This window comes from Antrostomus carolinensis, unplaced genomic scaffold (genome assembly GCF_000700745.2).
Source record: "Antrostomus carolinensis isolate BGI_N321 unplaced genomic scaffold, ASM70074v2 scaffold2656, whole genome shotgun sequence".
In the NCBI taxonomy this organism is placed as follows: Eukaryota; Metazoa; Chordata; class Aves; order Caprimulgiformes; family Caprimulgidae; genus Antrostomus; species Antrostomus carolinensis.
In genome coordinates, this window is record NW_010323750.1 from 7,904 (window position 1) to 35,196 (window position 27,293).

The following is a 27,293-nucleotide window of genomic DNA, read 5'->3' on the forward strand; positions in this document are numbered from 1 at the left end:
GAGAGGAAAAAGCATGATGACTATTCTGCCTTATAAAGAATCCTCCTGGTTGGCACCTAATACCTCTTCATTTTTTTATTACCCAAGTTCTGCTACATAGCCAGTGTTCTGCCAGGTAATTAACTATTCAAGTTATATTTGAGCTAGAAAATAACCTATTTAACTTTGCCATAAAATCAGTAACATTTATATAGGTAATTTTTGTCTTATCCTGTTAGGTGTAAGAATTTGTCTGTATCTTTCTGGAATTCCTATTGGATGCTGCCCTCTGATGTTTGTGGAATGAACTGCTTTTGGGAAGCTGCTTTTAGGTAGGATCTGTTATTCAATAGTACTTTATTATTTGATTGCAGAGAGGTGTAGCTAATAAGAATTTTTTGCTATTTAGCAAGGTGACAAAGCAAAATATTTTGATTGCTTCATACGCATTTCACCTGCTTATGTTATGGTTGCCTTTAGCTGGGCTTTCTCCTGTTGTATAATGTTTTTAAAATTGTAGACTCAGGTGTTACTACAAAAAGTAGAAATTTTTTTAGTTATGTTGCTTCATTAAATAGAGACTTGGTAACATCAGTAAAAAAAAATCTATCTGGAATATAGTCTGAAAGGTTACTGATTAATGAATTATTTTTGATAAATAAAACTTGCTGCACAGTAATACACATGATGTAACTTGCAATAAAAACTGACAGATGTGCTTAGTAGTTAAGTTTGAGGGTTTTTATTCAGATTACATGTTTTAGAGAATTTGAGGATGGGACAACTATTTTAGAATGTGCTTTAAGATACAGTATGTGAAAGCATGGACTGTATTCTTAAAGTTGCATCTTTAACAGGAAGTTTAAATGTTTTGATGTGGTTGTTCAGATGCTTTAGGCTGTCAGATTACTACTGAAGTAGCTTGAAAATAAATGGAAGAAGCCTTAAGCTACTTGACAGATATGTTCTCTAACCTGCTTAGTTCTCTTCAGTATATAACTAAACTTGTAAGTTAACTTTTCTTATATTTAAAATTTTACTGATTATCCTTTGTTATGTTTATCTCTTCCTCTTAGTCTGGAGATTGAATATTTCTAGGGAAGCAAAGGAAAAAAAAAGTTTAGCTTCACAAGAATTAATGTATCTTTTTAAAATTATGATTGTTGGAAAGACTAGATTTGTCCTCTTGTGTGGTGTCAGTGCTTTTTAAGATCATCACTTGCCAAGACGTTACTTCAAGAGAGAGCTTAGATTGATTTTCAATCTGTTAGTGAACTGTACCTGTAGTTTGGGACTGCTGCATCTTTCTCCCTGCCCTTTGGTAGCCAATGTGTCATCCTCCTTTGGCACGGGGCTTCATCTGACCTTCCCTTTGGTAGGGTTAGCTGTCTGAATGGACTCAGTTAACTTTTCTTTTTCCTGAAAGTTTAGCTTTTTGGGCGTTTAGCTTTATGAAATGTAGCACGGGGGGATAAGCCAAATGTCAGTGCTGTCGTGGTGGAGGTTGTAGGGGGCTTAGCCTGTGCTTAGTGGAGGGACAGGGTGTGATTGTAAGCTTCATTCATCCATGGACATCTGAGCCAGTCTAACAGTTATGTAATGCTGAAAGAGGAGAGGGTCTCGCTGTCTTCTGACTCCGTTGCCCATGATGATGCCCCTGAACTCTCCACAATACAATGTAATGCACTAAAATAGCAGAAAACTTCCATTCTGGATTTTCTGCCAGGCTTAAAGCAAGTGGGAACTTGGAACCAGAAGCAGAGAAACCCCATGCAGTTCCTTTGCATGTACCTTCAGCTGTAACTTGTATTATTCTATGAAGAATGTCATGTGTGGCTGTGAAGACAAGTCTGTTGAAACATGCACGGGGCAAATGCAGTTTCTTCCATTGTGAAACAATTGTCATGGTGAACCTCTAGTATTTGCAGAATTTCATTTTTATGCATTTTGAAACCGGAAGCTGCTTAAATGTGTAAAGGGGATGTGGTGTTCAGATTAATAATTTCAGATTGAGTTTGATTATTTTATCAATTAATTACTATTAAATTAATCCCCTATGTTGTGCAGGCTCTGGTGCTTGTTGAATTCGTCAGTAAGCCACTCTAACTTCAGAGGGGGCCCCCTTGCCTCCCCAAATGTCATTTATTTCTTGCTTTGTTTAATAAGTTCAGTTGGTTTGAGAGAGGTGCAGTGAATGTGTGTGAGATGAGATGGGTAAGATGGCAGAGGAGGAAGTGCACCCTCTTTGGATAGCAGCAGGCAGTTACAGCAGCTCAACATCTGAACATGCAGCCTGGGCCTCATTTCCTCATATGTGCTGGAATAACACAGAAGATAGTTGCAGTTCAGTTTCAGCTTTGGATGTGAGTGATAATTTTGTTTAATTCTCAAACAAAATACGTGCATTGTACTAGGTGCACTGAGAAACTGAAAGATTTAGACCTTTGATATCATCTTATGCTTTGAATGTGATACTTGGTAGTTATTGTCAAGTTTGCAGTCAGATTTTTGGAGGAAGAGGAATGAACTTAATTCCATGCAAGTTTTTTAACCACAGCAAATGAAGTCTAGAATTCTTGTTTTCTGAGACTGTATGTGTAGGGCCAATTCAAGATTCTTCATGAAGATAATTCCTCTTGAAAGCTTTTTCTGTAAAGAGGCAACATTGTGATTCCAAATTGGGTACCTTTTAAAATAAAAAGGAGCAAGACTTCTACCACAGTGTCTTATTCCAATTAATTTGATCCTGGGTTGACTAAGCCATTGTATTCTTGTCATTGTGTTCTTGTTAAGTGCAGTTGTTGTAGTGAGGTGCAGAATAAAGCTGGTCCCTGAAGAGACTGGGATAGAGAGAGGGATATGAGAAAAACCTAAGAGTTACATATCTGATTGAAATCTTAGGATAGCTAACTCCACTGCCTATAGACATGCCAACAAAATAACGGGAATTTCAATTTAATAGAAATGGCAGAGTCTAGTCATTGAACTGCACTAACACGTACCCTGAATCTTCATAAAAAGAGAGCAATACCATCCAGATCATAAATAAATTTGTGAATGGAGATTCTGGTGTTCCATTCTTGCTGTTTCAGTAAACTAACCAAATGAATTTGTTCAGAGGAGCAGACCATATAGACAGAATTTCTTTGACAATAATAAGCTGCTTAAAATTTATCTCAATGTTAGAATGTGTCTTTTCCCTTTACCAGTGAAGTTTTCCAAACAATGGAAGGTAGTCCTTTAGCTTTTGAATTTTCAAGTCTTTTATTTGAAAAAGCTTGTTTTCTTGCTGTTTCTAACTTGAAATTCCAGCTGGCTTTTTTCTCCTGGTTGTCAGAACCACAAGCCACAGGTATTTGTTTATCTGTGAGAGAAAGAACTTGGTATACACATTTTTTTAAATGCAGCTTGCTACGTCATTTCCTCTGAGTAGCTGTATGTGTATGAAGTGTGAAGTGACAACTTATGCTCTGTGGATGTGTAAGACTCAAGTTAGTACAATAGAAGTGTTGGAGACCTTTAGAGGAATCTGGAATTTTTTTAGGAGGGAGGTGGATATGTGGACTTCAGTATGACTCGTGCTATAGCTAATTCAACATAATTTGAAATCAGTGAGCTCTGAACAGTTGCCGATTCTAATGATGTAGAATAAGGTTCTTGTCTCTTTAAGTTAACCAACGTAAGATGTATTGCTTATGCTGTCTGTGGGAAGCATTTTGGAGCTATTCTGCCCCCTAATTTTTTATCACCATTCTGATTATCAATGTTACTGAGACAGAATGACTTGTGTTTTGCTTTTGGTACAGAGTGTATCTTGTTAGCTTTCACAGTGAGAGAGGAAGCATGAGATCACTTTTACACAGAGTGATACAGATTTTATAAAAATTTAAAAAATGGTGATAAAGACATCATGAGATTCAGGTTTTGCATGATCTAGATGATGTGTATCTTTTCTGGTTTTCTGGTACATCTTTCAAAGTGCTCAGTGTCATCTAGCTGATACGGCTACTTAGTTCCTACTGAGACTGATTAGGAAGACGTTTTTAGGGGTCATTACTATGGCTATCTGACCTGCCTGATTTCAGTTGTTGGATGTTGCTTCCAAGTGGGTTTTAACTTGTGTTGCCTATTTAAAAAAAAAGGCACTTTTTTTTTTTAAGTATATTGAGGTCCTGCTGATGTGGACGTATTGAGAGGAATTGTGACAGTCCTGAAAAACAGGAGTTTTCTTCTAAACTAGCTAGTTCATTGGAGTATGTGGCTTCAGATTTTTACAGTAGATTTTTAAATGACTAATATATTGTAACTTCAAACCTAATCTACTCATTGGGTTTGTAGTTGAGTAGATGACATTTGGACATCACATGCACTAGTATCAGTAACATACTTTTACAAGATAAGCTCTGATTATGACTTATTTTTAATTCAGTGCAATAGTAGAAAATTAAGAAACTGAAGAAAAACTAGAATTTTCATAACTTTCATATCCAGATAATTTCAGTAGTTACCTTGATTCTACTCTTATAAAAGTGGGAATGATTTTACAGTTGCATTTTAATTGGTGTAGGCTTTGTTGCCTTCTCACTCTGTGTATTTGCTTTTCTTTTTCTGGTGACTAAAGGCTGCTGGGTTAGGCTCCTTAATGATCAGTTGATTTAGATCAAACACAAAGCATTAAAAGAAAAAAGGATGTGATAAGTAAACCATCTGTATTGTATTTACATATCTACCATTTGTTTTTCTGAAGCATAACATGTTGCCAGGTTTGAAATAATACAGGTTGATTATATAAAAATATTTTCCCTGCCTACTCTATGCTAATTGTCAGAAAATTTGTATGGGTAAAATATTTGCACTGATAATGTGGTTAGCTTTTTATACTGAAGAAGAAAACACATTTGCAATAGGCCTATTTTTGTTCTTTTTCTAAGTGTAAACAACTTTAACACAGCTGAACATGGCAACCTAGTCCATTTGGTTATAATATCAAGGAAAGTTAGTTTAATGATGTTGTGGAAGGACTGAGAGACTTTATTAAGCAACCTTGTTTAGGAAGCTGAATATTGCATGCCTTGTGTGCATTACAGACCATGTGGAGAAAAGATCAAAGAAAAACAAGGCTATAGCTCTGTCAGAACCAGTGTAGGAAAAATTGTTCTGATACAGAGAAATTTTCTAAATGTTTTTGTAACTTACAAAATAATTATTATATCCTTGTATTGCCATTATGTAATACGGTATTCGTTGTAAATAAAAACTAGTGGTGCAAGTTAGGATGATGGCAATTTTCTTGGAAAATGACAAATATTTTTACATTGTTCAAAACTCATGTAATTATATTAAGAATTGTAACGCTTCAATGGGCCAGAGTAAAATGTGAAAAGACCACTGAGGTGAATTTATTGCTTTAGTTATTCTTACCATTCTATGCTCTCAGTACCTTTACCAGATAAGCTCTGATCATGACCTATTTTTAATTTAGTGCAGTAGTAGAAAGTTAACAAGGTGAGGAAAAACTAGAATTGGATGGAACTAAAAGTGGATGCTATTCTTTCCTTCCTTGGCTTCTGCAACCATGTTAAGAGAATAGGAGAGGACAGCTTGATTGCCAGTGAAGTTGGGCAAGGAGCTTCCTGGTGATCCCTAGGCACGTTCCTCGTAGAACATCAACGGATGGGGAAAAGGAACTCTAGTGCACAGTTTGTAACGCAGAATTAAGGCTTACTGTCATTCCTTTGTGGCTTTCTGTAGTAAACACCACTGTGCTTGAATGTGCTTAAAAAAAGGAGAAAAATAGAATTGCCCTCAGTCCCATTTACAATTCTTTGAGCCGTACCCAGGTCACACTAGATGCTGTAACACTGCTGCTGCTCTGGAAGGTTTGGAGCTCAGGAGGTGTCAGTGTGTATGTGTGCAGCAGCAGAAGCTGTTGTATTGTGACCTCAGTAAAGCAGGCTAGGGTTGGGACAGGCTTAATGATCACAAATTAGATGGAGTAGTATGCAGTATACAGGATTCCTTATGTTTGAGTGCTTCTGAGGGTTTGGTGCCCTCTCACCTGCGCTCTTAGTGTGTTAAGTAAGAAGAAGAATAGGAGAGCCCTACCTTCCATGTATGCCAGAAACCCTCACTGCAATCCCTGGTGCCAAGTGTAGAGACCAGAGCTAAGATCTTTGTGGAGCTGGTTTTTTAGTGATTATACCATTTGGGTTTGGGGATTTTTCCAAGAAGTTCAGCTGGGATGCAGTGAAGGTTCTAGAAGAGTACAACCCATCAAAAGATACCTCTGTAGCTTACTAGCAAATGATTACTTAATAATATTAATTGACTTAGAAATGCTAATTTAATATACAGTGTGTCACGGTGTACATCTTTAAGCATAAGGCAGTATCTGGACAGACAGGCTCTGGAAAATCTTGTTGCAGCAGATTCATTGAGCATATCCAGCTATGTTCCTCTGTCAGAGGTTATTAACGCCAAAGCAGAATTAATCAGTACAGAATGAAGGATTGTACTTCAACACAGAAATCCTTCAGGGCGAGGCTTGTACCCGACCTTATGCTGCTGTTGAACAGCGTGTTTTAAGGTATATGTGTTTGCTCTCACAGTGTCAGTGTGGATTGTTTTTAACGTGTTTTCTAAACTCATGGGAGTACGTGTGGACTTCACTCAAATTTATTTTTACTGTTCCAACCACTGATGTGTAGTTACCATCCTTGGACAAATAAAGTTCTCTTGTTTGTCCCTGAACACTCACACTCAAACCCTGTCATGGCTTCTTGCTCAGCATGTTCAGTTGGAACATTCTTTGCACTGCCATTTGAATTACCAGAGGGTGTTTATATTTTTTTTTAAATTATTCTTTAGAAATTAGGACTCTCAAGTTTTCCTTGTTAGTCTATCCGGAAGCCTTACTAAAACACAGTGTTTGTATTTCACTCTGTTTTTGCTTTCTTCTCCACTAAGTTATCCCACACCAAAACATCAGGCTACTAGTAATTAGAAATGTGTATATAATAATCTGCTTTTATGATAATAATTTACTTTTATAAAGTAAAAGTATTGTTGTGTTTTTCACATTGCCTCTGAACATTTTTTTGAAAGTATCTCCTCACTTTTGAAAGTGTCTTAACACTTTCTGAACCTGGATTTGAGGCTCAATGAGGGTGTTGTTCTGATACCAGAGCTGTGATACTCTGACACCAAATTTGCTCAGGTTCAGACAAGTTACAGTTCTTGTAAAATACATTTTATTTTGCTCATGGTCAGGCCTGCTGCTGAACTGCTAAAAAATCTGTATTGCTGAATAAGCTTGTGACATTAGGTTGTGTCCAACCTGGGGCTGTGTAGATGAACAAGGTTTTCCTTTCCCCGTCTTCTGGTGAGGTAGATGCATGAATAACTGCAGTAGAGGGAAGACAGGGAAAAGGGCTACAGGGGCTGAAAAAATTAGGAAGGAGAAGTAGAGAAGGGATCAGCTGAGGGAGAATGATTTTGAAAGAAATTAGGGGAAGGACCAAAGGCATGTAGACATAATCCTGAAGAAGGGAGTGAGATGAGTCGTGGCATAGATAACTGGCTCTGTGGGAGGGCAGGTTAATATTGAAGGTGAGACTGCAGAGCTCAAGCTGATAAACTCTGCTGGACAACTTAAACTTTATGTTGCTCCTAGTGGCAGGAAGAGGAAAAAGAGTTGAAAGATGCTGGCAGGAGGAGATTGGCACAAGGGGAATGAGTAGTTAGTGCCCTTGGATGAAGATGGGGCAATAATTTCCCTCTGGGAGTGGAGAGAGATGTGGAGCAGCAACGAGGGCTGATTATTAAAGGAGAGGCTGTGATTTCCAGCACTCTGTATGCAGGGAAGTCAGTTGCAGCTTATAGTCACTAAAGGGTGTCTCTTAATGGAGTCTGGAGTCTCATAACTTCTCCTGCTGTAACATGTCTTGGAGACCTAGTATGTCTCATCCCCCTCTTAGTGGATAGGCCCCAGAGGGAATGGTGACTTCTTCTTTCCAATGGCTTCTTGTTCCATCTGCTTCAGGGATAAAGCTTTGTGTTGTGGACTTAGGGATCTGAGTCCATCTGTTCCCCATATTGTGCAAGCCAAAACCCAGTTGTTATTAACTTTTTCTAAATATATTTTTGCCTTTTCAAAAAATTATTTTAAAGCACAGATTTAAAAAATTGAACTTGTGAAGTCAGAAACTTGTAGAATAGGGATAGTGCGAACAAAGTGACTAAAAGCTTTATAATATGATCAGTCTGTTTTTTGTTGTGTGACTTGAAATGTTCTTTTATTTGCAGTTCTCACTAGATGTAGAAATAATAAAATACAGTGTTTGAATCTCAGTGCATTATAGAGTTGCTTTGGCATAATTTTAATCATACCTTATTCACAGAAAGCCATGTGTTATGTGTGGTTCAGGAACTTGGCTTTCAGCTATGCAGTTTGTGTAGATTGTGCCCTTATTTCTCACATGACCTTGCAGTGTCATTGTAGGCTCTCCTGACTTCAGGGCTTAATTATTGTAATTCCCTTTTCAGTGTGGATTAGTGATGAGGCTAATCTGCTGCTTGCAGCTTGTTCAGACTGCAGCAGTGTCCTTACTTGTGGGTTTCAGCTACCCTCATCACATTCAGCTTGCTTTGTGTTTTTTACATTAGCTACTCACTACATGGTGTAATGTTTAAATTAACTTTATGCCTAAAGGTCTGAACGAGCATGCCTTCATTACATTTAAAGATTCTATTTCTTTTTTTTTTCTTTTTCCTGTTAACCTGAAGTAATTTTTCAGATTTTGCTGTAAGATTTATAAAAGGTTTCAGTCTGTGGATTAAATCATCTGAATGTAGATGTCTGCATATAGGTGTCTATGTCAAGTGGTCTTAAGCGGTCATTAAAATTGAAAGAGCATAGAGAATCATCCGGGTGACAAGCCATTAAGTTGCTGAGGAATAAATGGCAGGTGTTAGCTGAGAAGCAATTGGCTATTCTAGAAGTCTCCTTAAGTCTAGTAGATAGAACATGATCTTTGAGACACCCAGTCCTTTTGCACTTGCACCTGGAAGCAAGGTGAGACATTCTAGAGCATATTAAATGTCACTATACATATGTTAAAAAATAGAATGAACTCCTAGGTATTTACTTTGAAATAAGATGAATTGCTGTCTGTGCTTCATATCCTGCTCACTAGATCTCCATTGGCTTTAATGAGACTTGGGACACAATCTCCTATGTCAGCATCTTCATTTAGGTGTCCTGTTTTGGATCTGAATCCTACCTGTGAGGTCTTTCATCCCTGTGATTTTTAATAATGCCCTAAACCTTGACTTAAGACTGACTGGATGTTCTCAGTAAAATTTTATTAATCTTAAATCCCTGGGATGCTGGGGTTTTTTTAGTTCTAGAGCATTAAACTCTTCTAATACTCAGAATATTTTTTTAAATGCAGCCATAATTTATGACATTAAACTTGAGTTTTACAGTGATATCTTTGTTTATGGTTTGCTTCTTGGAACTCAAAATAATATGTGTTGCTCTTCCATGCCTTAAAGAAAAAAAGCATATTTGCACAGTATCTTTTGTCAATTTAAAGGAAAACTTGTATGCATCTAAGTGTGTTTTAGTTACATAAATTGGGTGGAGATTATGTGCTAAGAATCACATCTGTTAAGTTCTGTTTTGAATTATCTCTCTCTCTGGCAAGTTTCTAAGAATGACTGGTATGTTTGCCAAGCATTTCTCTACTCTTACTAGTTTAAGAAAGTATTTTCTAACTTGAGAAAATTTTTTGTCAGCATATCTTGGAATTAAACTTGTAATTTAAACCTTCAGAAGCTCTTAGTTCTATTAGCATCGCTCCTTTCATAGTCTGTGCGAATAACTCAAGCACAGAATATTGTTTTGAATCTTGGCTTTGAGTTGACATATGTTTAAAACCTTTGGAAGCTTTTCTGACTAATTAAATGTATGAAATCCAGGAGAACATAGGTTTAGGTTTAGTATGCCTGTTATGTTTGCCTTCAAGCTAAGGGTATTTACCTGATGATAATTTCAGCCTATTGTATCAAAATAATGAAATACTTTTAAATGTACCCTGTGTAATACATACCAGGCAATTCTCACCATAACTCTTGGACAGCTGTCTTCAGGGAGAAACGGTGTCCCAATCCCCACACCTCGCAGTGGTTTAGTCCCAAGGACACGGGCAGTGCGTGTGGTCAGCATATCTGAGTGATTTTCCAGAACCACTCTGAGCACCAGGACATCCCACAGCCATTTGAGCTGTTAGTTTCACCTCCTTCGAAACCAAGTCATGCTCCTGCAAGATGGAAGGAGGGGAGAAAGCTCTTTGTATTTTGCCAGTGCTTAGAGGAGAAGCCCTGAAGCATGGGTTGGACAAAAGGACTTACCGAGGCAGAAAATGGACAAAACGCCTAGATCACTCAAAAATGTTCTTAACAGAACTTCTTAAAAGTAGGGATTATCTCACTTTTGTTGTTGAGCTTAACTCTGCTATATTTGTAACGTTTACCTGTCTGTGTACTGAGTCCAAAGAAAAGGAGAGAGTGAACTCATGCGTAGGCTTAGTGTGCTATCAGCCTTTAACATTTCAATGTAACTTCACATGCTCTTCCTTCTAACGTAGCTATTTTAGTGGAATTCCTTCTAGTAATGGATAGTAAGATTACTAAGAAAACAGATGTTTATTTGTTTAGTTTCTGTATAGCTCTTCCATACCTTGTTTCTCCCTCGTGGGCTGGGATGATGGGAGTCAATATGAGAATAGTTTGAAGTTAAACGTAAGCCTACATATGAGGTGTGATGCTGTAGTTTTGAATGTCCTATTTGAGTTATCCTTTGCTGGTTTAAATAAGATAAAGGAGATTTTGTTAAATTACATGCTGCAGTATATAGAGCTTTTCTTTAAGTCTGTGCTAGGAATAATGTCAAATTAAAAAATATTTTTGTATCAGATACTATTATATGAAACCACATCCTTCAGAGAAAATGCATCTAGCAGTGGTTGCCTGTGGTGAAAGACTGGAGGAGACTGTTACTATGTTGAGATCAGCCATTATTTTCAGCATCAAACCTCTGCAGTTTCATATTTTTGCTGAGGACCAGTTGCATAAGAGTTTCAAAGACATAGTAAGTACCAAATAATTTATTTAATCAATTTGTAGTACACCTGGAGTAATACGTAACAGTTTTTCTGCTACTTCTTCTGCTAAAAATAAGGCAATATGCAAGTCTTTTGTAATGTTGGATGGGAATTTTTTATTTTTTATTTTTTCTGCTGGTAAATGCCAGTTGCTGATGTCAAAGCTTTTCATAGACACAGAGCAAAACTACTGATTTGTCACCTCAAATCTGTTAAATACAAGCCTGATCTTCTGAACACAAACCATTTATCTTGTATGAACTTATTTAAAGTTGGTTGTACAAGAGAAAATAGAGATCTGTCCTTTTTTGTCCCTGTGTGTACAGTAAGTATAAGTCAGCCTTACTTTGTCTAAACAAAGTGAAACATCAGTCTTTGAAAATGGTAGATATGGTTATGTCTAATTTTAGCAACTCCCAGTTAATGAATACAACATTATGACTGAACTGACAGTATTAGGAGCTGGCTGGTATATAGCTGTGGAGGTTTTACTATTTTTGTGTTTAAAATGTCATGCTAACTATGACATTAACATGTTATACATACTAATATAAATATACACTAATGTAACATGAACAGTAACTGTGTCAAAAATTTGATAAGGTTATTTTAAATTGAGAAGGACTTAATTAGTATTTCTCCTGTGGAAACTATTTAAGAGGGGAAGAAGTTTTATCTGATGTATTTACTTTTTGTAAATACGAATGTATTTTACTAGCTCTTACTTTTGTATATGATCTGATATGATGTGTCGTCTTCATAGCGGTCTGCAGGTGACAGTTTTTGTTCAAGTATTTTGAATAGTTGAGATTTTTTGTAGTTGAAGAAACATTTCTTCATGGAAGGGAGATGTTGGGGTTGTGTTCAATTATCAGTTTGAATGGGAGATTGATTTTTTTTTTTTTGTAATAGAATTGAAGTAATTTTTGTGGTATTTTCTTTTCACATAGCTTGATGACTTCCCCTATGAAGGAAAAGTTAATTACACTTTATATCCAATAACATTTCCAACTGAGAGTGCAGCAGAATGGAAGAAACTCTTTAAACCATGTGCTTCGCAAAGGCTATTCTTGCCAGTAAGTTATTCTGTAATAGAACATTACAGAAGTCTGTTTAGAAAGCATCAAGTTGTCCTTGCTAATCTAATTTCTGCTTAGTTGTAAATGAAGAACTGCTACTCCTAAAATTTACTTTTGTGACATCCTAAAAAGCTCAGAATTTAACCTTTTGTGGTACTAATACACTATGGAATAAAAGTCCTTTTCCCACTTGCTGCATTATGGCATCCTCAGTGAGTGGTGTAGGTTGTGTCATCTTCTCAAAGGTAAGAAGAACTAATCATGCCTCATCTACTCATTTACATGGAAAGTTTCCTGCATGCCCAGGTCTGAGAAGTGCTAGAGAAAATGAAACAAGAAATGGGCTATCGTTGCCAGAGTGTTTTGTGCAGCCTTTTCTTTGCTGATGTAAGACAGTTCAGAAATCATACTTCAGGCTAGGTGAATTATGTCAATGGCAGCTACCATCCCTGGAGGTATTTAAAAGATGTGTAGACATGGTGCTAAACCATGTAGACATAGTTTAGTGGTGGACTTGGCAGTGTTAGGTTAATGGTTGGACCTGATGATCTTAAAGGTCTTTTCCAACCTAAATGATTCTATAGTTCTGCCTCCCAAATAGGGTCTCTTCTGGGGTTCCTTTACACCCCTCCCTTGTTTGATCAGATGCATAGGAAAGCAAGGGAATAGGAGGAAGATAGGAGCTCCTGTTATGGTAATTTTTCATCCGGCCTGCAACCTACTCCTGAGGAGCTCCAGGATATAAAATGTAGACTGAGGGGCTTTGCATTACTATTCTATATAAAACCTCTGTTTTACTACACAGATTCTCCACAATGAGAGGATGAGAATAATGACAAATTTATTGACTGCAAACTGTCAATCTAAAGTGAATTTATTTACATATGACAAAAACGTATGAAACTTTACTGTGTAATGGCAGCAACTTCTGTTTTATGAAGAGAAGCTCAATAAAATTTAAAAGTTTGTTTTTAAATTTCTTTTCCTCACAGTTAATCCTCAAAAATGTGGATTCACTACTGTATGTTGATACTGATATCCTGTTTTTGAGACCTGTTGATGATATTTGGTCTTTTCTGGGAAAGTTCAACTCCACACAAATTGCTGCGATGGCACCGGAACATGAAGAACCTCGTATTGGGTGGTATAATCGCTTTGCTAGACATCCCTATTATGGAGTAACTGGAATAAATTCTGGAGTCATGTTGATGAATATGACACGTATCAGAAGAAAGTATTTCAAGGTATGTCTGTTGCCTTTATTGCATTTTCTGTGGTTTTACATCTTTTAATTCTCATCCTGTTTCAAATTCATGTGGGACAGTGTTTTTTCAAAATATTTTTCATGTAATTGGAATAATTCCGTAAAAATATGCTGTGTTTAAAATGGTATCTAACTTGTGTTTTTTAAATGTTGTTCACGGTAAGACGTGGAATTCCTGAATTTTAAGTGTGCTTGATTGTTTCAATGTTCCTTAGTTCTGAGAGATCCTGTGACTTGATACAGTCTGCTGTAAATTACATTTGTTAATAGGTATTCTGATATTTTTTTCTTCACTGTAGAGATCTTGGAAAACAGTTAATGTATACTGTAAACTACCTTAAAAAATGTGTGTAATAGTATGACCAGGAGGTGGTGCTAAAACATTTAGTAAGTTTTTAGCTGTACTGTTTCCAAATTTTGATCTTTTAAATTGTAACCAGGTGATTATCACCTTAAGTATCTTCTGATTTATTTTGAAATCAGTTCTTGTAGAGAAATAATTTCATCATGAAAGTACTTACTAAAGCAGTGTGTGCAGCAGCAGAAATGGTCATTGCTTCACAGATGGAAAGTTTTTTCTTATGTACTGGAAACAGAAGTACAAAAGCAGTGCTGTGTGATTATGCTAGGAGAAAAAGTATTTCTTTGTTTGAGAAGTTTGATTAGGGAAAAATAATAATGCAGTCAAAAACTACTGGAAAGTGCACCCATAAGAGGGGCAATATAAACTTGCAGTAGACATTACTTCTCCCCCATTTCCAATTTAAGAAAGATTTAGCTTTCATCTTAACATTCTTGCTATGTACTTTTGTTATGGAAATGCAGAGAATTTAAGAAAAATGGAAAATGGATTATCTTGGCTGTAGTTAAAGTAGAAAGTTACAGTAGCTATAGTATGTAACTGTACTTTCCTCAAGAAGAAAACATCTCTCTATATATATATTCAGTGGAATCTTGCACTGTCTACTTTGTTATTTGTTTGTTTTCCTGATTATATCATCTGGAGAAATGAAAATATTTTCTCATGATCCTGCTGGCGCACTTCAGTATACCTAACATGTTGTACAGTTTCTGGTGAAGTGGGCCACTGAACTTCTTTCTGTAGTGAGGAAGATTGTGTGTGATAAATAGTATGGGGAATCAGAACAAAACAAAGTCCCGAATTATCCTTAAAACTGTGTGTATCTTAACCTGGCAATGCATTTCTGTGTAGTGAATTATTTGTAGTGTGGTAACTCTGAGATAAGGTTGGTTTTTAATTCATACTGGGACAGAATTGTGGTTTGACTCTCAGTACAACTTAGGTTATCAATTTATTGGAAACTTTATGCATTTTTACTAAAATCAGAGTTAAAATTTTCAAAAGTATAGAGATCATCTAGGATACTAAAATTGTCTTTTAAATTAACTAGTTTTCTAGAGGACAATATAAAGTGCCTTTCTTCTTTGCACCTAAAACCAGTGGTTTCTTAAAATTTAAGTCTACATGTACAGATCTAAGTAAGCAAAATAATTAATGAATATTTTGAAATTCAAAATGCAATACTGCCACTTTCCCTTGGTTCTAGAGGTCTGGAGTATTTTCCAGGTCCTGAAAACATCTGCTACATATTCCTGTTGTTCCCATGTTGTGTATTTATTAGGCAATGAAACATGTCAGATTGCTAAACCAAAACCAGCTTTGGAGGAAGTGCTTTTTTATGATTGCTCTTTATTATGGGGTGAATATCTGTGATTTATAAGAGTTGAACTGTAAGGCAAGGCACAGATCCATATACTTTCCTCGTGATCCTGCTGGAAAGCTTCAGTATGCTTAACACGATGTACGGTTTGTGACTAAATGGGCCACTGAACTTCTTTCTGTAGTGAGGAAGATGGTGTGTCGTAACTGGTATGGGGAATTGGAACAAAAAAACCGTCTTGAGTTGTCCTGAAAACATTCATTTTAACAGTGTTTCTCAAATTGTTCAGTATGTACTGTACTAAGCAAGTCTGCTTGATGAGTTGCAGGCTTAGCATTCATGCAGTTGAGGGAAAGGAACTGAGATTGGAGTGAGCTACCCAGGGCTGTGCAAGTATACTAAATATTCAAAATTATGAAAGGGCACTTGAGAAAGGGAGCCAGAAACAGAGCAAAGCTTCCCAATAGGAAAGCACGTGATTCAAAGCCCTTTTTGGTGGCTTTAGTTAACAAAAATTTTAAAAAACAATTAACCCATTCCCGTGCTCCACTTCAATAGTCTTAAATGTTAAAAATACAGCATTTTCTGCCCTTAATCATTAGCCATCATTCTTTGGCATCCTTTTACCGGGTATTAATGTCACTTCAAACTTAAACTTCCCTTTCTGTGTCTGATGCATATATACTTCTGACCTTTGCTTTTGTATGTCTTCCAATGCTTGCATGTGCACTGTGACTAATCCTCAAACATTTGAGACTAGTGGTGCACATAAAGAAATATTCTTTCTCTTTTGATAGTAAGAGGTAAAAAAAATAAAAAAGATTAAGTGTTCTCTGTTTTGTGTGTGTGTGTATGTAGCTTTTAACATGACTGCTGAGAACTTATTTCTTGCATGAAATTCATCTTTTTCCTTCCATTCCTATACATTTCCCCCCCCACACACTTTCATCATCCTCTACATCTTTCCTGGAGTCTTAGTCTGATTATCTTGAGCAAGAAACACAAATACAGTGTTTGGATGCATAGTGTTTTGATATATATGGATTTTCTGGTTCAGCTGAAGCATTTTGAAATGCCCTCTTTGGATACCCTCTTGATTTAAAATCTTGCCCCAGTTATCTTTCAGGCCCTTGTATAGCAAGTGCTATACATTTAGGTGGTACATCTAGCATCTGGGTGTTGGCATTCATTCCAGGTGTTTTGCCTCTGCCTTTGTATGTTTCTGGGAAGTGTGACGTTTGTTATTTGTTCAAACTTCGAATTTGTAGAGATAGATACTTTCTCCAGTGTGACTGACTTGTGAAGACTCCGTGTTAGACCTTATTGCCAGTGGTCAACGTACTTAATCAGTGGGGACTTCGGTATTTGAAGGCTCAGAATTATTTCCAACAGAAGACTACTTCATAATTTCTAACCCACGCTGCTGACTTAGTCCTTCCACATACCGGACACACTGGAGAAGTGTCCGATAGTATCAGGCTTGTGGTATCAGTCAGCACAGTTTGAGGATGTCTAACCAGAGCTACTAGGTCACCTGAAACTTAGGAACAATAGTTCTTGGTCATTTTCTCATATTCTTGCTAGATATTGCCCCCTGGGTGATGACTAAGCAGGAATTGAGTTTCTGTTACCCAATATTGATTATTGAGATCTTTGCTTAGAGAGCACGCAGCAGGGGAACTGTTTAGTACCTAGAGTGTGGTCCCGCAAGCTTGCAGAGCATCACAGGGCCCGAAGATGCACAACCTCTGTTACAGAAACTGCTGTTTGGGGAGACTTGCAGAGACTTTGTTTTCATCTTCAGGTTCCTTGAATGTCTTAAAAGGATGATTGGTCAGTATGAAAAATTGCAAGCCTCAGCAAAAATTTGAAAATAATTTAGAGTAGTTGAGACTCGACATGGTGGGTCTGAGTGTGGCTTCCCTGGTTACTGATGGCACAGGAGCTACTAGTCTCAAGCCTTTGGAAGAGACGTAAACCAAATTCAGGGGTGGGGACTGTCCTAAAATGCCTTGCCAGCAACACTGCAGATGCTTTTGGACCTTACAGGTACTGTCCCACATTGTGTCTCATTAACTGTTCCAGTCAAATACAGTAAAACTAGAAAATGCTTCATTGTCTTATAGGAAGGTCTGAATTTGTTTTATATTCATTCATGAGACTTAACGGATTCCTCAAGGAGCATATACGTTCTCGGAATTTTTGTACCTTTTTCAAAAGCTGCCCGTAGACCTTTTTGTATGACTGTCTAGTGGCTAGAGCAATTGTCTAAACAGTGTAAGTTTTGAGTCAGGTTATTCCTCCAGTATGAGGGATTTAAAAGTGGGGATTCTTTGTCTGTTGTAGTTTGTTCATCCCGAAATTACAGTCTGAGCTGCTTGAGGCCTTTAAGCATCTTTGTTCTGTTGTCACATTGATTTGTAGATTCAGGAGGAACTAGAAGATGAATAAATAAAAAGGAGAACCAGAGACTTTAGCCAATGGTTATAGTGGGTAGCAGAAAACCTGCAGTTCTGTGTGTTGCTCCAGCATTAAGGTGTCTTTTATCCACTTATTTATTCAAGCCTCAGTCTTATCAGGACTGTCAGGTCGATTAATTTCAGACAAGGATCGTAGTTACTCAGCTATCTACAGTGCCTAATGGAAGTTGTTAGTCTGGTCCTAACTATCCTATTTGTCTTATGTGTTTTGGGGCTATATGTATATGTGCAATACAAATATATGCACTGTATATATACATATATATGCACACATGTATACATATATACAGATATATATGCATGCACATATATGTTATTAATATAGTGTGGTCATTAAACAGTGTATAACTGAATATAAGACTAGAATTGGTAATGAAGCTTCTGATGAACAGTGCCTGTCTGTTGTCTTTGCTAAGTAGCAATTAGAGAGTGGAAATGTAAAACATGCAAAACTATTTAGGAGACAGAAGTAATGGTAGGTGACTTTTTTAATGTTTGTATGTGTATAGATGTAGATACTTTTAAACTTGAAGAGATGTAGCAAATACCGCAGATACAGTGTTTTAACAAAAAGTCCTAAACCAGTGAGGCTTTGTGAATAGAGAACAATGACTTTTGTCAGATTTATGAAGAGACTTGGTTGTTGTGATGCCTGAGACACAGGCAGTCATGGAAAGGAACGAACTCTTAGAAAATCAAACAAGCTGCAAACAAAACTCCAGATAGTGTGTGCAAAGGAGGGGTTTGTGAGTGTGTGTTAGACAAAAAAAAAAAAATCAAAGTTCAGAGAATTTCTATGACCTAGGCTGCTTTTAAAAAAAAAAAACAAACCCATTTGGTAGTGCTTAAAGCTGTGGTTCCAAGAAATATGGTGAGCCTGTGCAAAAGCTAATTGCTTCTAAAAGGAAGGTTCCCATCTCTTAGCAGCTGCTTTTCTTATTTACTTGCTCCTAGACTCTGGTGTTTGCTGCTCCCTTTTACGATTCAATTAAATTTGGTAACAGTAGAAAAAAGAAATCCTTCTGCTGAGTTAGTGAAGTAAATCAGCTCACAAAAACATCTACTAAGTGTTAGCACTACGCTGCTAATGCAAGAACAGGATAGAGTCATGTCACCAGAAGGAAGAGGGCTTGCTCTCATTTGGCACTGATGAAATCTAAATTGGTCAACTGTTTGTGGGACACAGCTGCAGTTTATTTAGATAATGCTGTACAATTTAAGAATTTTTCCTCAACTTTGTGTTTTCTTACTAGAACTAAGAGAGATGTAATTCTAGGTTGCTACAGGCTAAATGTGACAGCTCTTATAAGTCTGACTTCAGCCTTGGCCAGGCAGAAGTCTTCTGGGACAGAAATCAGTAATAACCAAACTAATTAAAGCACAACATCTAAACAAAAATCCAAACCAAAACAAAAGTACCAAAACCCATGTAGGAGAATATCTTAATGTCCTTATGTATATTTTGTTCTTACACATTTTCTTCCACTCAAAAAAATGGAATTTTGAGGCTTCATAAGAGCCAGTCTGTATCAGCTTAATAGCATCACAGAAACGGCCACTACCATTGTGGGTCTTTTTCTTAAACCTCTAACCTTCTTTGTGACTTCTTGAATATTGGAGAGGAGGTTTATATTCTCAAAATCTTTGAGTTATCATGGAGTTATTTTTCTCATATTTACTTGAGTAACTTTTGAAAAGCAGTTCTGTAATAAATTTTGATTGAACTTGAGGATTCTACTTCTCTTGCTGTTTGACCTCATTGCAAGTTACAGTAGAATTTTAAAGAAGGGGGTTGTATAACTATTCAAATATTCTCTCTTGATCGGTGATTCCTACACTGGTTTCATTATACATCAGTGTTAATAAATTAATATATAACTCCTTTCTATTTATGCAAAGGTTATTGAGATATTAAAACTTCCAATTCTTTAATCTGATAGCACTATTTGTCAAGCAGTATTGCGTGAGGTATCAGCTTGACTATGATGAATGCTGATACCTGCTTTGCATCTCCTTGGGATACACTCCAGATTTCACTGCTATTAAAGCTATACAATTTAACTGAAAATTATATGAAATAATGACTTTAACATTTTAAAGTAATATTTCTGTGAGTTGCTCTAAAACTTTATTTACTGCTGTGTATTCTCTTATTGTTACCCTGGTATCAGTGAGGCAATTTAATTCTGTTTTTAATTCTTGGCATTGAGTCTAAATTTAAACCTTAGGTCAGTATTCTGTGGATGACAAAGTTCAGGTGAGGGAGTTATCTTTACACACTGTAATTCAACCTGATTGATTTGCTTTTTTTAAGGTTTTAGCTTGGTGTTAAGCGTGTTTTCTTTTGTTTAAACACATTGCACTGAGTCTAATGATAATTCTTGATAGAAAAGAATTCTTATACCTGAGCATTTCTTATGCCTGCTCTCATAGAATATTTGCAAGCAATCATAGTCATAAATTTTTTAGGACAGAAGAGACTGTTATATTCCATTTGGCTTCTTACATAATATAAGCTATAGATCTTTTTTGTATTAATTCTTGTCTGAAATCCGATAGTATTTCTTTTTGTAGTCTTCAGTTCTGAAAGCCCTTTGTATTTGATGTCTGAAATGATTCAAGGAAAGACTAAAAACTGAACTGCTAGTTTTTGCACTTTCTAGTTTGTCAGTGGAAAGCTTGGAGAAGAAAGTCTATGGTACTATAATTCTAAAACTGAATATTTAACTCCTGGTAATATTTTCTATTTCTTAACATGGTGTTTCAGTATACAGATCAAAACCATACTGGAGTTCTAATTTTTTTTTTAATTATTATTTTTTTTTTCCAACTTGGGTAGAAGAGAATCAGGAGTACAATCATGTACTTGTTCAGGAATTTTCTTGCTTTGGGACTTACTGGTGTTCCATCGTCTCCCAACTTAAGTAGAAGGTACAGGGGGAACAGCCTTGTTCCTTTTCTGTTCTGGTTGGGCTTAAACATGGTGTAAAGATAAGAAAATTAGCTTTAGAACATGTAACTGTGACACTGCAGATGGTACCTCCTTTGGTAATGTGGAGTTCAGTGTAGGTAGCACCTCCTCAGCCAAAACCTTAGAAGAACTCCTTTTCCTGTGAAGTGATTTTGCTAAATCAAGAATTTGGGAATTAAGTAACAGCTTTTGATTTAGAGTCTTACTGCCTTTTGCTAGTGAAAAGTTGTGCCTTTGCTGTGGAAGTTCAAGTTCAGTAACTAAAAAGATTACTTCAACTCAGTGAAAATTCTTTTGAAAACCTTTGAAGGATTTCTGTGTTTTTGTATGCTGCTTTGTAGGCAGTATTTTTTAACTGTATGTGTTTGGAACTATTTAATAATTAATTTTACATTGATCTGTTTTGAATTTTTGAAGTTAACTGTAAAACCTGTGTATATTATCACTCTGTGATAGGCAGAAAAATTGTGTGACATGGGTATTTAAATAGTGCCTGTCTACTTGCATGCATCACCTAAATGGAGTTTTTGTTTTAGATCCTACTGCTATATTAAAAAACCTTCCTATTTCTTAGAACTCTTGGTTTAAGATGTTTGAGGGAAATCTTGAAGACAAAAATTTAATATGACAGTTAAATAAAAGTAGGACATACATATAATTTTCCTTATAAAATAATAATTGTGAAATAAAGCATATTGGAAATAATAGTCCATAACTGTTTTCCTTAGATGTGCTTATTTGTTTAAAAGGAAGAAATTGTCTATACAGTTGAGATTTGTAACTTTGAGAAGCAGATTACTGCAGTTTTTTAGGACATTTTGTTTTGCTTTGTTTAATAGAACGATATGACACCGGTCCGGTTGCAGTGGGGAGAAATTCTTATGCCACTGCTGAAGAAGTACAAGTTGAACATAACATGGGGTGATCAGGATCTGTTGAACATTATGTTTTTTCACAATCCAGGTAAGTCCACATTGATTCTAAATCTAACATCACAAAGTTCATCTTTTCTATGATGTTCAAAAATCCAGGAATACACTGTTTTTGCAGACTTTTCAGTGAAAATATTCAAGTGACTTCTCACTTTTTTTTTTTTTCTGAAAGTGTTTACTTTGAGAGACAGCATTGGAGCTTGCTAGATCCTAACTAGCTGTTAGGTTTCAAAACAACTGCACAGAAATATACAAAGTAGCCTTTAAAAAAACCAAAAGAGATTATTAATGTATTTCTGGAAACAATTCTGATACTTAATCCAGAGTTTTAATTTTTCTGCACAGAAAGCCTTTATGTCTTTCCATGCCAATGGAATTATCGGCCTGACCACTGCATCTATGGAAGCAATTGTAAGGAAGCTGAAGAAGAAGGTATATTTATTCTTCATGGAAACAGAGGTGTTTACCATGATGATAAACAACCAACTTTTAGGGCTGTCTATGAAGCCATAAAAAATGTAAGTGTTTTCAGCATTCTACTTGTGCAAAGTATTTTTTTTTCTATATTTTTATCTACAGCACTGCATGTATTTTTTTAGGTTTTGTTGATACTTACCTTGATTGCAAAAAAGTAATTTTTTTTCTCCTTTAAGTGTTGTGAAGTGTTTCACCAATTTTTTGTTTCCTGCTTGGATAGAATTCCAGTGTATTCCTTTTGTGATAAGCATCTTTTGAAATATAGTGTAAACTATGTCTAGGTTGGGATTCTAAAACATTGCCTGTAGTTGTCAATGTCTATTTAAAAGGCTTTATTCCCATACCTTTAATAAATACATCTAGTAAACTGTATGGGCATTTGGAGATCACCAGAAGCTTAATTTTTCTGGAGATTTTAAAATGTGGGAAAAAATCCATCTTCCCAAAGTTCGTATGTATTTACAGCAACATTTTAACATTTAATTTCAGCTAGATTTAGATTGTTGAAATTTTTTTTTTATACTGTGTTTTGACCTTTTCTGGAGATTCATGTGTATTAATATGTTGCTGTTACTTTAAATACTAAGCACAGTGACTTCTTTTCATTCTGCAAATAAGTCATCTAATAAACTATTTATCACTATATCAGTATACTCACTGAAGAGCTGTAAAATTTAGCACTGATGCACATTTTAATGTAGCAGGCTATTGTGTGTGTATAACCTTCAAAAATCAATAGTATATTTTAATGGTGCTTTATTACATGTTGTCATATGGATATAAAAATGAAGAAAAGTACTTTTGGGGGTCTGAGAATACATTGCAGGGAAAATGAACGTGTTTCCATAAAAATATGATTTCTTTGTTTCCTTTGAGCATTGTCAAAAACAGAAGAAAAAATTACTTATTTTTATTTATGATCCCATTTGGTTTATGAATATGTCAGAGAAAGTCTGTAAAACACTGCTGATTCAGTAGTAATAAGATGAACAAAGTTATGTTACACTGAAATGCTGTTTTAGCTTATCATTTGTTTATAAAAAATACTGCACTGTTAAATTAATGACTTCTTTATTTTATGTCCATGTTAAACATAGTGTGTGTTTGACCATCATTCAGTTTAATGAAACTTCAGTAGTACCACTTTTCAGACTGTTGTTTCATTATAATTTGATAAAAATCGTATTGCTTGAAAGTTATATGTCATTCAAGAAAGTTACTGTCCAGCAAACGAATAACCAGAAATAATTTTAGATCTGTAAATTTTTAATTTAATAAGGTAATTTAAAATTTCCTCCTTGCCTCTCTGGATGTTCTCATTTGCTTACATTAAAAAAAAAAAAAATCTCCCTTGTTAGGCTTATTGAAAGCAATTGGAGAATGTTTCTCTAATTTAGAGGTATTTTTTAAATATTGCATTCAGAAGCTCTCTGGGTTCTCGAAAACATTTAATAAACCTTATAGAAGGCAAATATGATATTCAAAGGTTTTTTTATAAAACCACTTAATAACTGAATAATGACACTTCCATATTGACCTTTAATCTTCTTTTCTTAACCTCTTTACAGTATTCATTTGGAGATGATCTGGTTCATTCCCTGTTGCAGCCCCTAGAACTGGAATTACGGAAAACCATGCATACGTACTGTGGAAGAGTATACAAAGTGTTCATAAAGCAGCTAACAAAAAGCATAAGAGACTTGATTGCCAGAAGATCAAAGGGAAGGTGATTTTTTTACTCCAAGCTGTTAAATCAAGAGACTGAATTAACATACTGGTCAAAAGGTGCAGAAATTCTAATATGGCTTGAGTTGGCTCTTAATGTGCCCAGATAAAAGTTTACTATCATTCATAAAAATGAAGAAATATTCACGTAATGAAGAACAGAAACTTTTTTTCTGCAAAGGTGACTTTTTGCTCTTTTGCGTTTTAATCACTGCTAATGTTTATCTTGGATCCCATGATTTGGGTGTTACTGACTTCTATAGTCAGTAGTTTTAGTCTGCATAATTCAGTTATCTAATGATGAAATGAACAAGGAAGAAATGAAGATGGCTCTATTTGTGAGTGTACCTCGTATATTGTCTAAAATTCTGTTAAACTGTGAATGTAGCAATAACTGAGTCAGCAGCACTAACCTCACTTTAAAGGTGTGAGCCTTTATGTAAACAAAGTTGTTTACAAGTGCAGGAAATACTCTGTTTTCAAAGAAATGTGATATAATCATTGACAATCTGTATGTGCCTTTATATGTTCATCTCTTACATGTTGAAGTACTGTTTTGACAATCTTGTTTCACTTATCTTAGATGTGAACTGCACACTATAAATATGATTTTCTGAGAAATTAATAACTAGTATGTGATACTAGTTTTCTCTGTCTGTAGATATGGAGACTTTTTAATATACAGCATTTGTTTCAACATTGTTAAGCCATCATGGCCAAAATATACAGCAGAATTGAGGTGGTTTTTAGCAAAAATTCAGTATGAAGTTGTCTGTCTTACAAGACTTTTTAAAAATTACATGGTTTTGCAGCTTTATAGGGCATTTTAGAAGTAGGGGAAAAAAAAACCCAAACAGTGGAAAGCTGTTGCTGTTGTATTTCCTTACTAAGAATTATTACCTGATGATTCTTATAGAGTATTTAGTACCTAAAAGTGAAGAGCTGTAATAAGAGTTCTGATACTTCATCAGACTATATATTAGATGAGTTTCTTAGAGAGTATATCCTGTTACCATATTTTTTTAATAACATGGCTTTAAAATAGTTTTGAGGCAGACCCTCAATTACATGAATACATTCCTGTTGTTAGGGTGATACTGATTTACAGCAGGTAAGATTATACTTCCTGTAGTTATCTTGGTGAAAAAAAAAATGTTCTCTTTAGGTAATATAAACTTTTTTTCAGAGAAAAACATGGAAGAAAAAGGCTGAGTTCTAGTGTTATAGTAAGACATTATTTAGACTTGCATGGTATGGAATGTATTTGTGAAGTATATTTGAACTTGGGTAACCTGTTGAACTGAGATCTTCATCTGTTCCTGTGTGTTGAACATAGAGGATCCACTCATTGACTTGCACCTGCATCCCAACACCATTTTAGAAACTTAATTTTTGTAGCTGTTTCTTTGTCAAAGGCAGGCAGGCTCTGACTCCCAGATCCATGTGAGCTGGATGAACGCTTTAGCAGTAGAAAAACACACTCCGTTGTAAGCATAGTTTATATTCTGCTCCTAATCTCCCTGCTGGCTCAGGGTGTAAATTTCTGGGATGGAAACTAGAAAGGAGTCTGCCTTGCATGTAGTTAGTTTCTTTTCCTTGCTATGTAACCTTTTAAAGTCTGAAAATCTAGAAATCTGTGTGAAGGTGAATACTGTTATTGACTGATTTTACAATATGCAATGCATTATTTTTTTACATAAATACTGATTTTTATATCAATTTGTCTTCAGCCTTTTTTTTTACTTGCACTGTGTATTTAAAAATTCTTTTGGCTTGATTTTTGTGTTTGCAGAAACTTTCCATTTTGAATTTCTTTTAGTATGTTGTAGGCATGTGAAGATACTGCTTAAAACTCAATGAACCATTTTGGAAAAAAGGTGGAATGTGAACATTAGCAGCGACTTTCCACTTAAATTTAAGTTTTTGTGGGGTATTAGAACAAAAAGGGTTAATATTGAAGCTTATCATAGGATAAAAAAATCTAACTTTATGCTTATTTCAAGAGATGTTTACTTAGCCTATTACAAGTATATACTGCCTTATGCTCTGGTAAGAAGATTGGAAAACCAAGTAGTGTGATAGAAATTAGTTTTACTTGCAAACATTTCAATACCTGATTTGTAAGGTAGAAACTTACATCTACTCTGTGAATCTTTATTGCTGACTAGTTTTAGAAACATTGCTTTTTGTGCAGACATAATAAGTAGCCAACAAAGGATCTGCCAAATTACAGAACTTTAGAAATCCCATTTTTACTGATTTATTTATTATAAAATTATTTAATGCTAATAGAATTGTAAATTTTCATAGAAAAAATGTAAACATCAGGAAATGTACGTTCAGGTTAAATTAAGATAAATCTGTCTTCTTCATGCTTGATTTGTCTCTATTGCAGTACCATTATTCTGTCTGTTTAAAGGGATCACAGTCTTATGGTAGAAGAGATTTATTTGAAGGTGTGTTATCTCATTTGTAAGAAATTGTCTCTCTGTCTTTGTAGGTAGTATGAAAGGCTGGCTGTCCCTTAATGAGACGAAAACATCCTTATATATGGTACTTCTATCTTTGCCAGTTAATAAGGCTATATAAGCCTTACGAAAATGTCTTTCCAGTTACTTGTAGTTTTGCCAAAATTTAGATTGAAGGTGACCTTTAATGCCAGTTGTATTGATTTTGGTAAGCTTTTAATTTAAATTTAGAAAGGTTAAGAAAAGAGGATTAGAAGAAAAAAATATTTTATTTTTCCTTATTCTGATTTTAAACTGAATTTAAAGCAGTATGGAGTTGTCTTTTGCTGGTTTTGACCTAAATTTGGTCAAGCTACAAACTTCTGGCAAAATGTTGTTTGGAAAACTGAACTGTCAAAATTTTTGTTAATTTGTATCAAGGTTCTGTCAATACTAGACATATTCCAGCCACACAGGCTTTCCAGATTCTGTTTGTGCACTTTCTGTACTAGGATGACTGAGAAGCCAGTCTTCTTTCTTTTCTTCCTCCCAAATTATATTTCCCATCTAGACAGCATGGAAAAGTAAATAAGTGCAATGTAGTGCTGGAAGGAGGGAAGGGTCTAGGTCTGCTTGTAATGTTTAGAAGCAAAATATGTAAGAGGCAAAGCTGAAGGTGTATTTAATTGTCTGTATGTGCTTTATTGGGCTCTCTTACTTTGTGTGAAAACAGGCATGAAGCACCACTGCTTATTTACTTATATTTATAGATGTGATGGTATTTGTGGTGAATTAAATGGGGTGAAACTGAGGGGTAAAATCAGTATTCTACTTGTTTAGCTTATCTGTAGGAAAACAATAGACTTCTGGTTTCTCCTACCTGGTTTATAAAGGTGTCTCTAAACACATGGACATACCTAGAATTTCCATTTCTTAGAAATCTTAAGGATTTTGTTGGTGGTAGTTTTTGGGCATTTTTTTTTACTGGGTTAAGTGGAATATTCCTGTATAATTTAAATGAATGTGTAGACTGTTTGTGTCTCCATTTATTTTTTTTTAAAATAAATTATCAATTTTGAATAGTTATTATTT

The 27,293-nt window shown here is 35.5% G+C and overlaps 1 protein-coding gene across 1 annotated transcript; it reads left to right on the plus strand.

Moving 5' to 3' along the window:
- The first annotated feature begins 222 nt into the window (after positions 1–222).
- Positions 223–24,117, plus strand: GXYLT1 (glucoside xylosyltransferase 1). Its single transcript, XM_010170667.1, has 7 exons — positions 223–311; positions 10,957–11,131; positions 12,095–12,220; positions 13,216–13,467; positions 21,460–21,583; positions 21,898–22,070; positions 23,598–24,117. The coding sequence occupies exons 1-7, from the start codon at positions 259–261 to the stop codon at positions 23,757–23,759; spliced, it is 1,065 nt and encodes a 354-aa protein (XP_010168969.1). The 5' UTR covers positions 223–258; the 3' UTR covers positions 23,760–24,117.
- Positions 24,118–27,293: the final 3,176 nt, after the last annotated feature.

Excerpts from the sequence above, each read along its gene's own strand:
- GXYLT1 (XM_010170667.1), top strand. The coding sequence starts at position 259 with ATGCTGCCCTCTGATGTTTGTGGAATGAACTGCTTTTGGGAAGCTGCT. Across the intron at positions 13,468-21,459 it reads TCAGAAGAAAGTATTTCAAG|AACGATATGACACCGGTCCG; the intron begins GTATGTCTGTTG and ends TTTGTTTAATAG. Across the intron at positions 22,071-23,597 it reads TCTATGAAGCCATAAAAAAT|TATTCATTTGGAGATGATCT; the intron begins GTAAGTGTTTTC and ends ACCTCTTTACAG.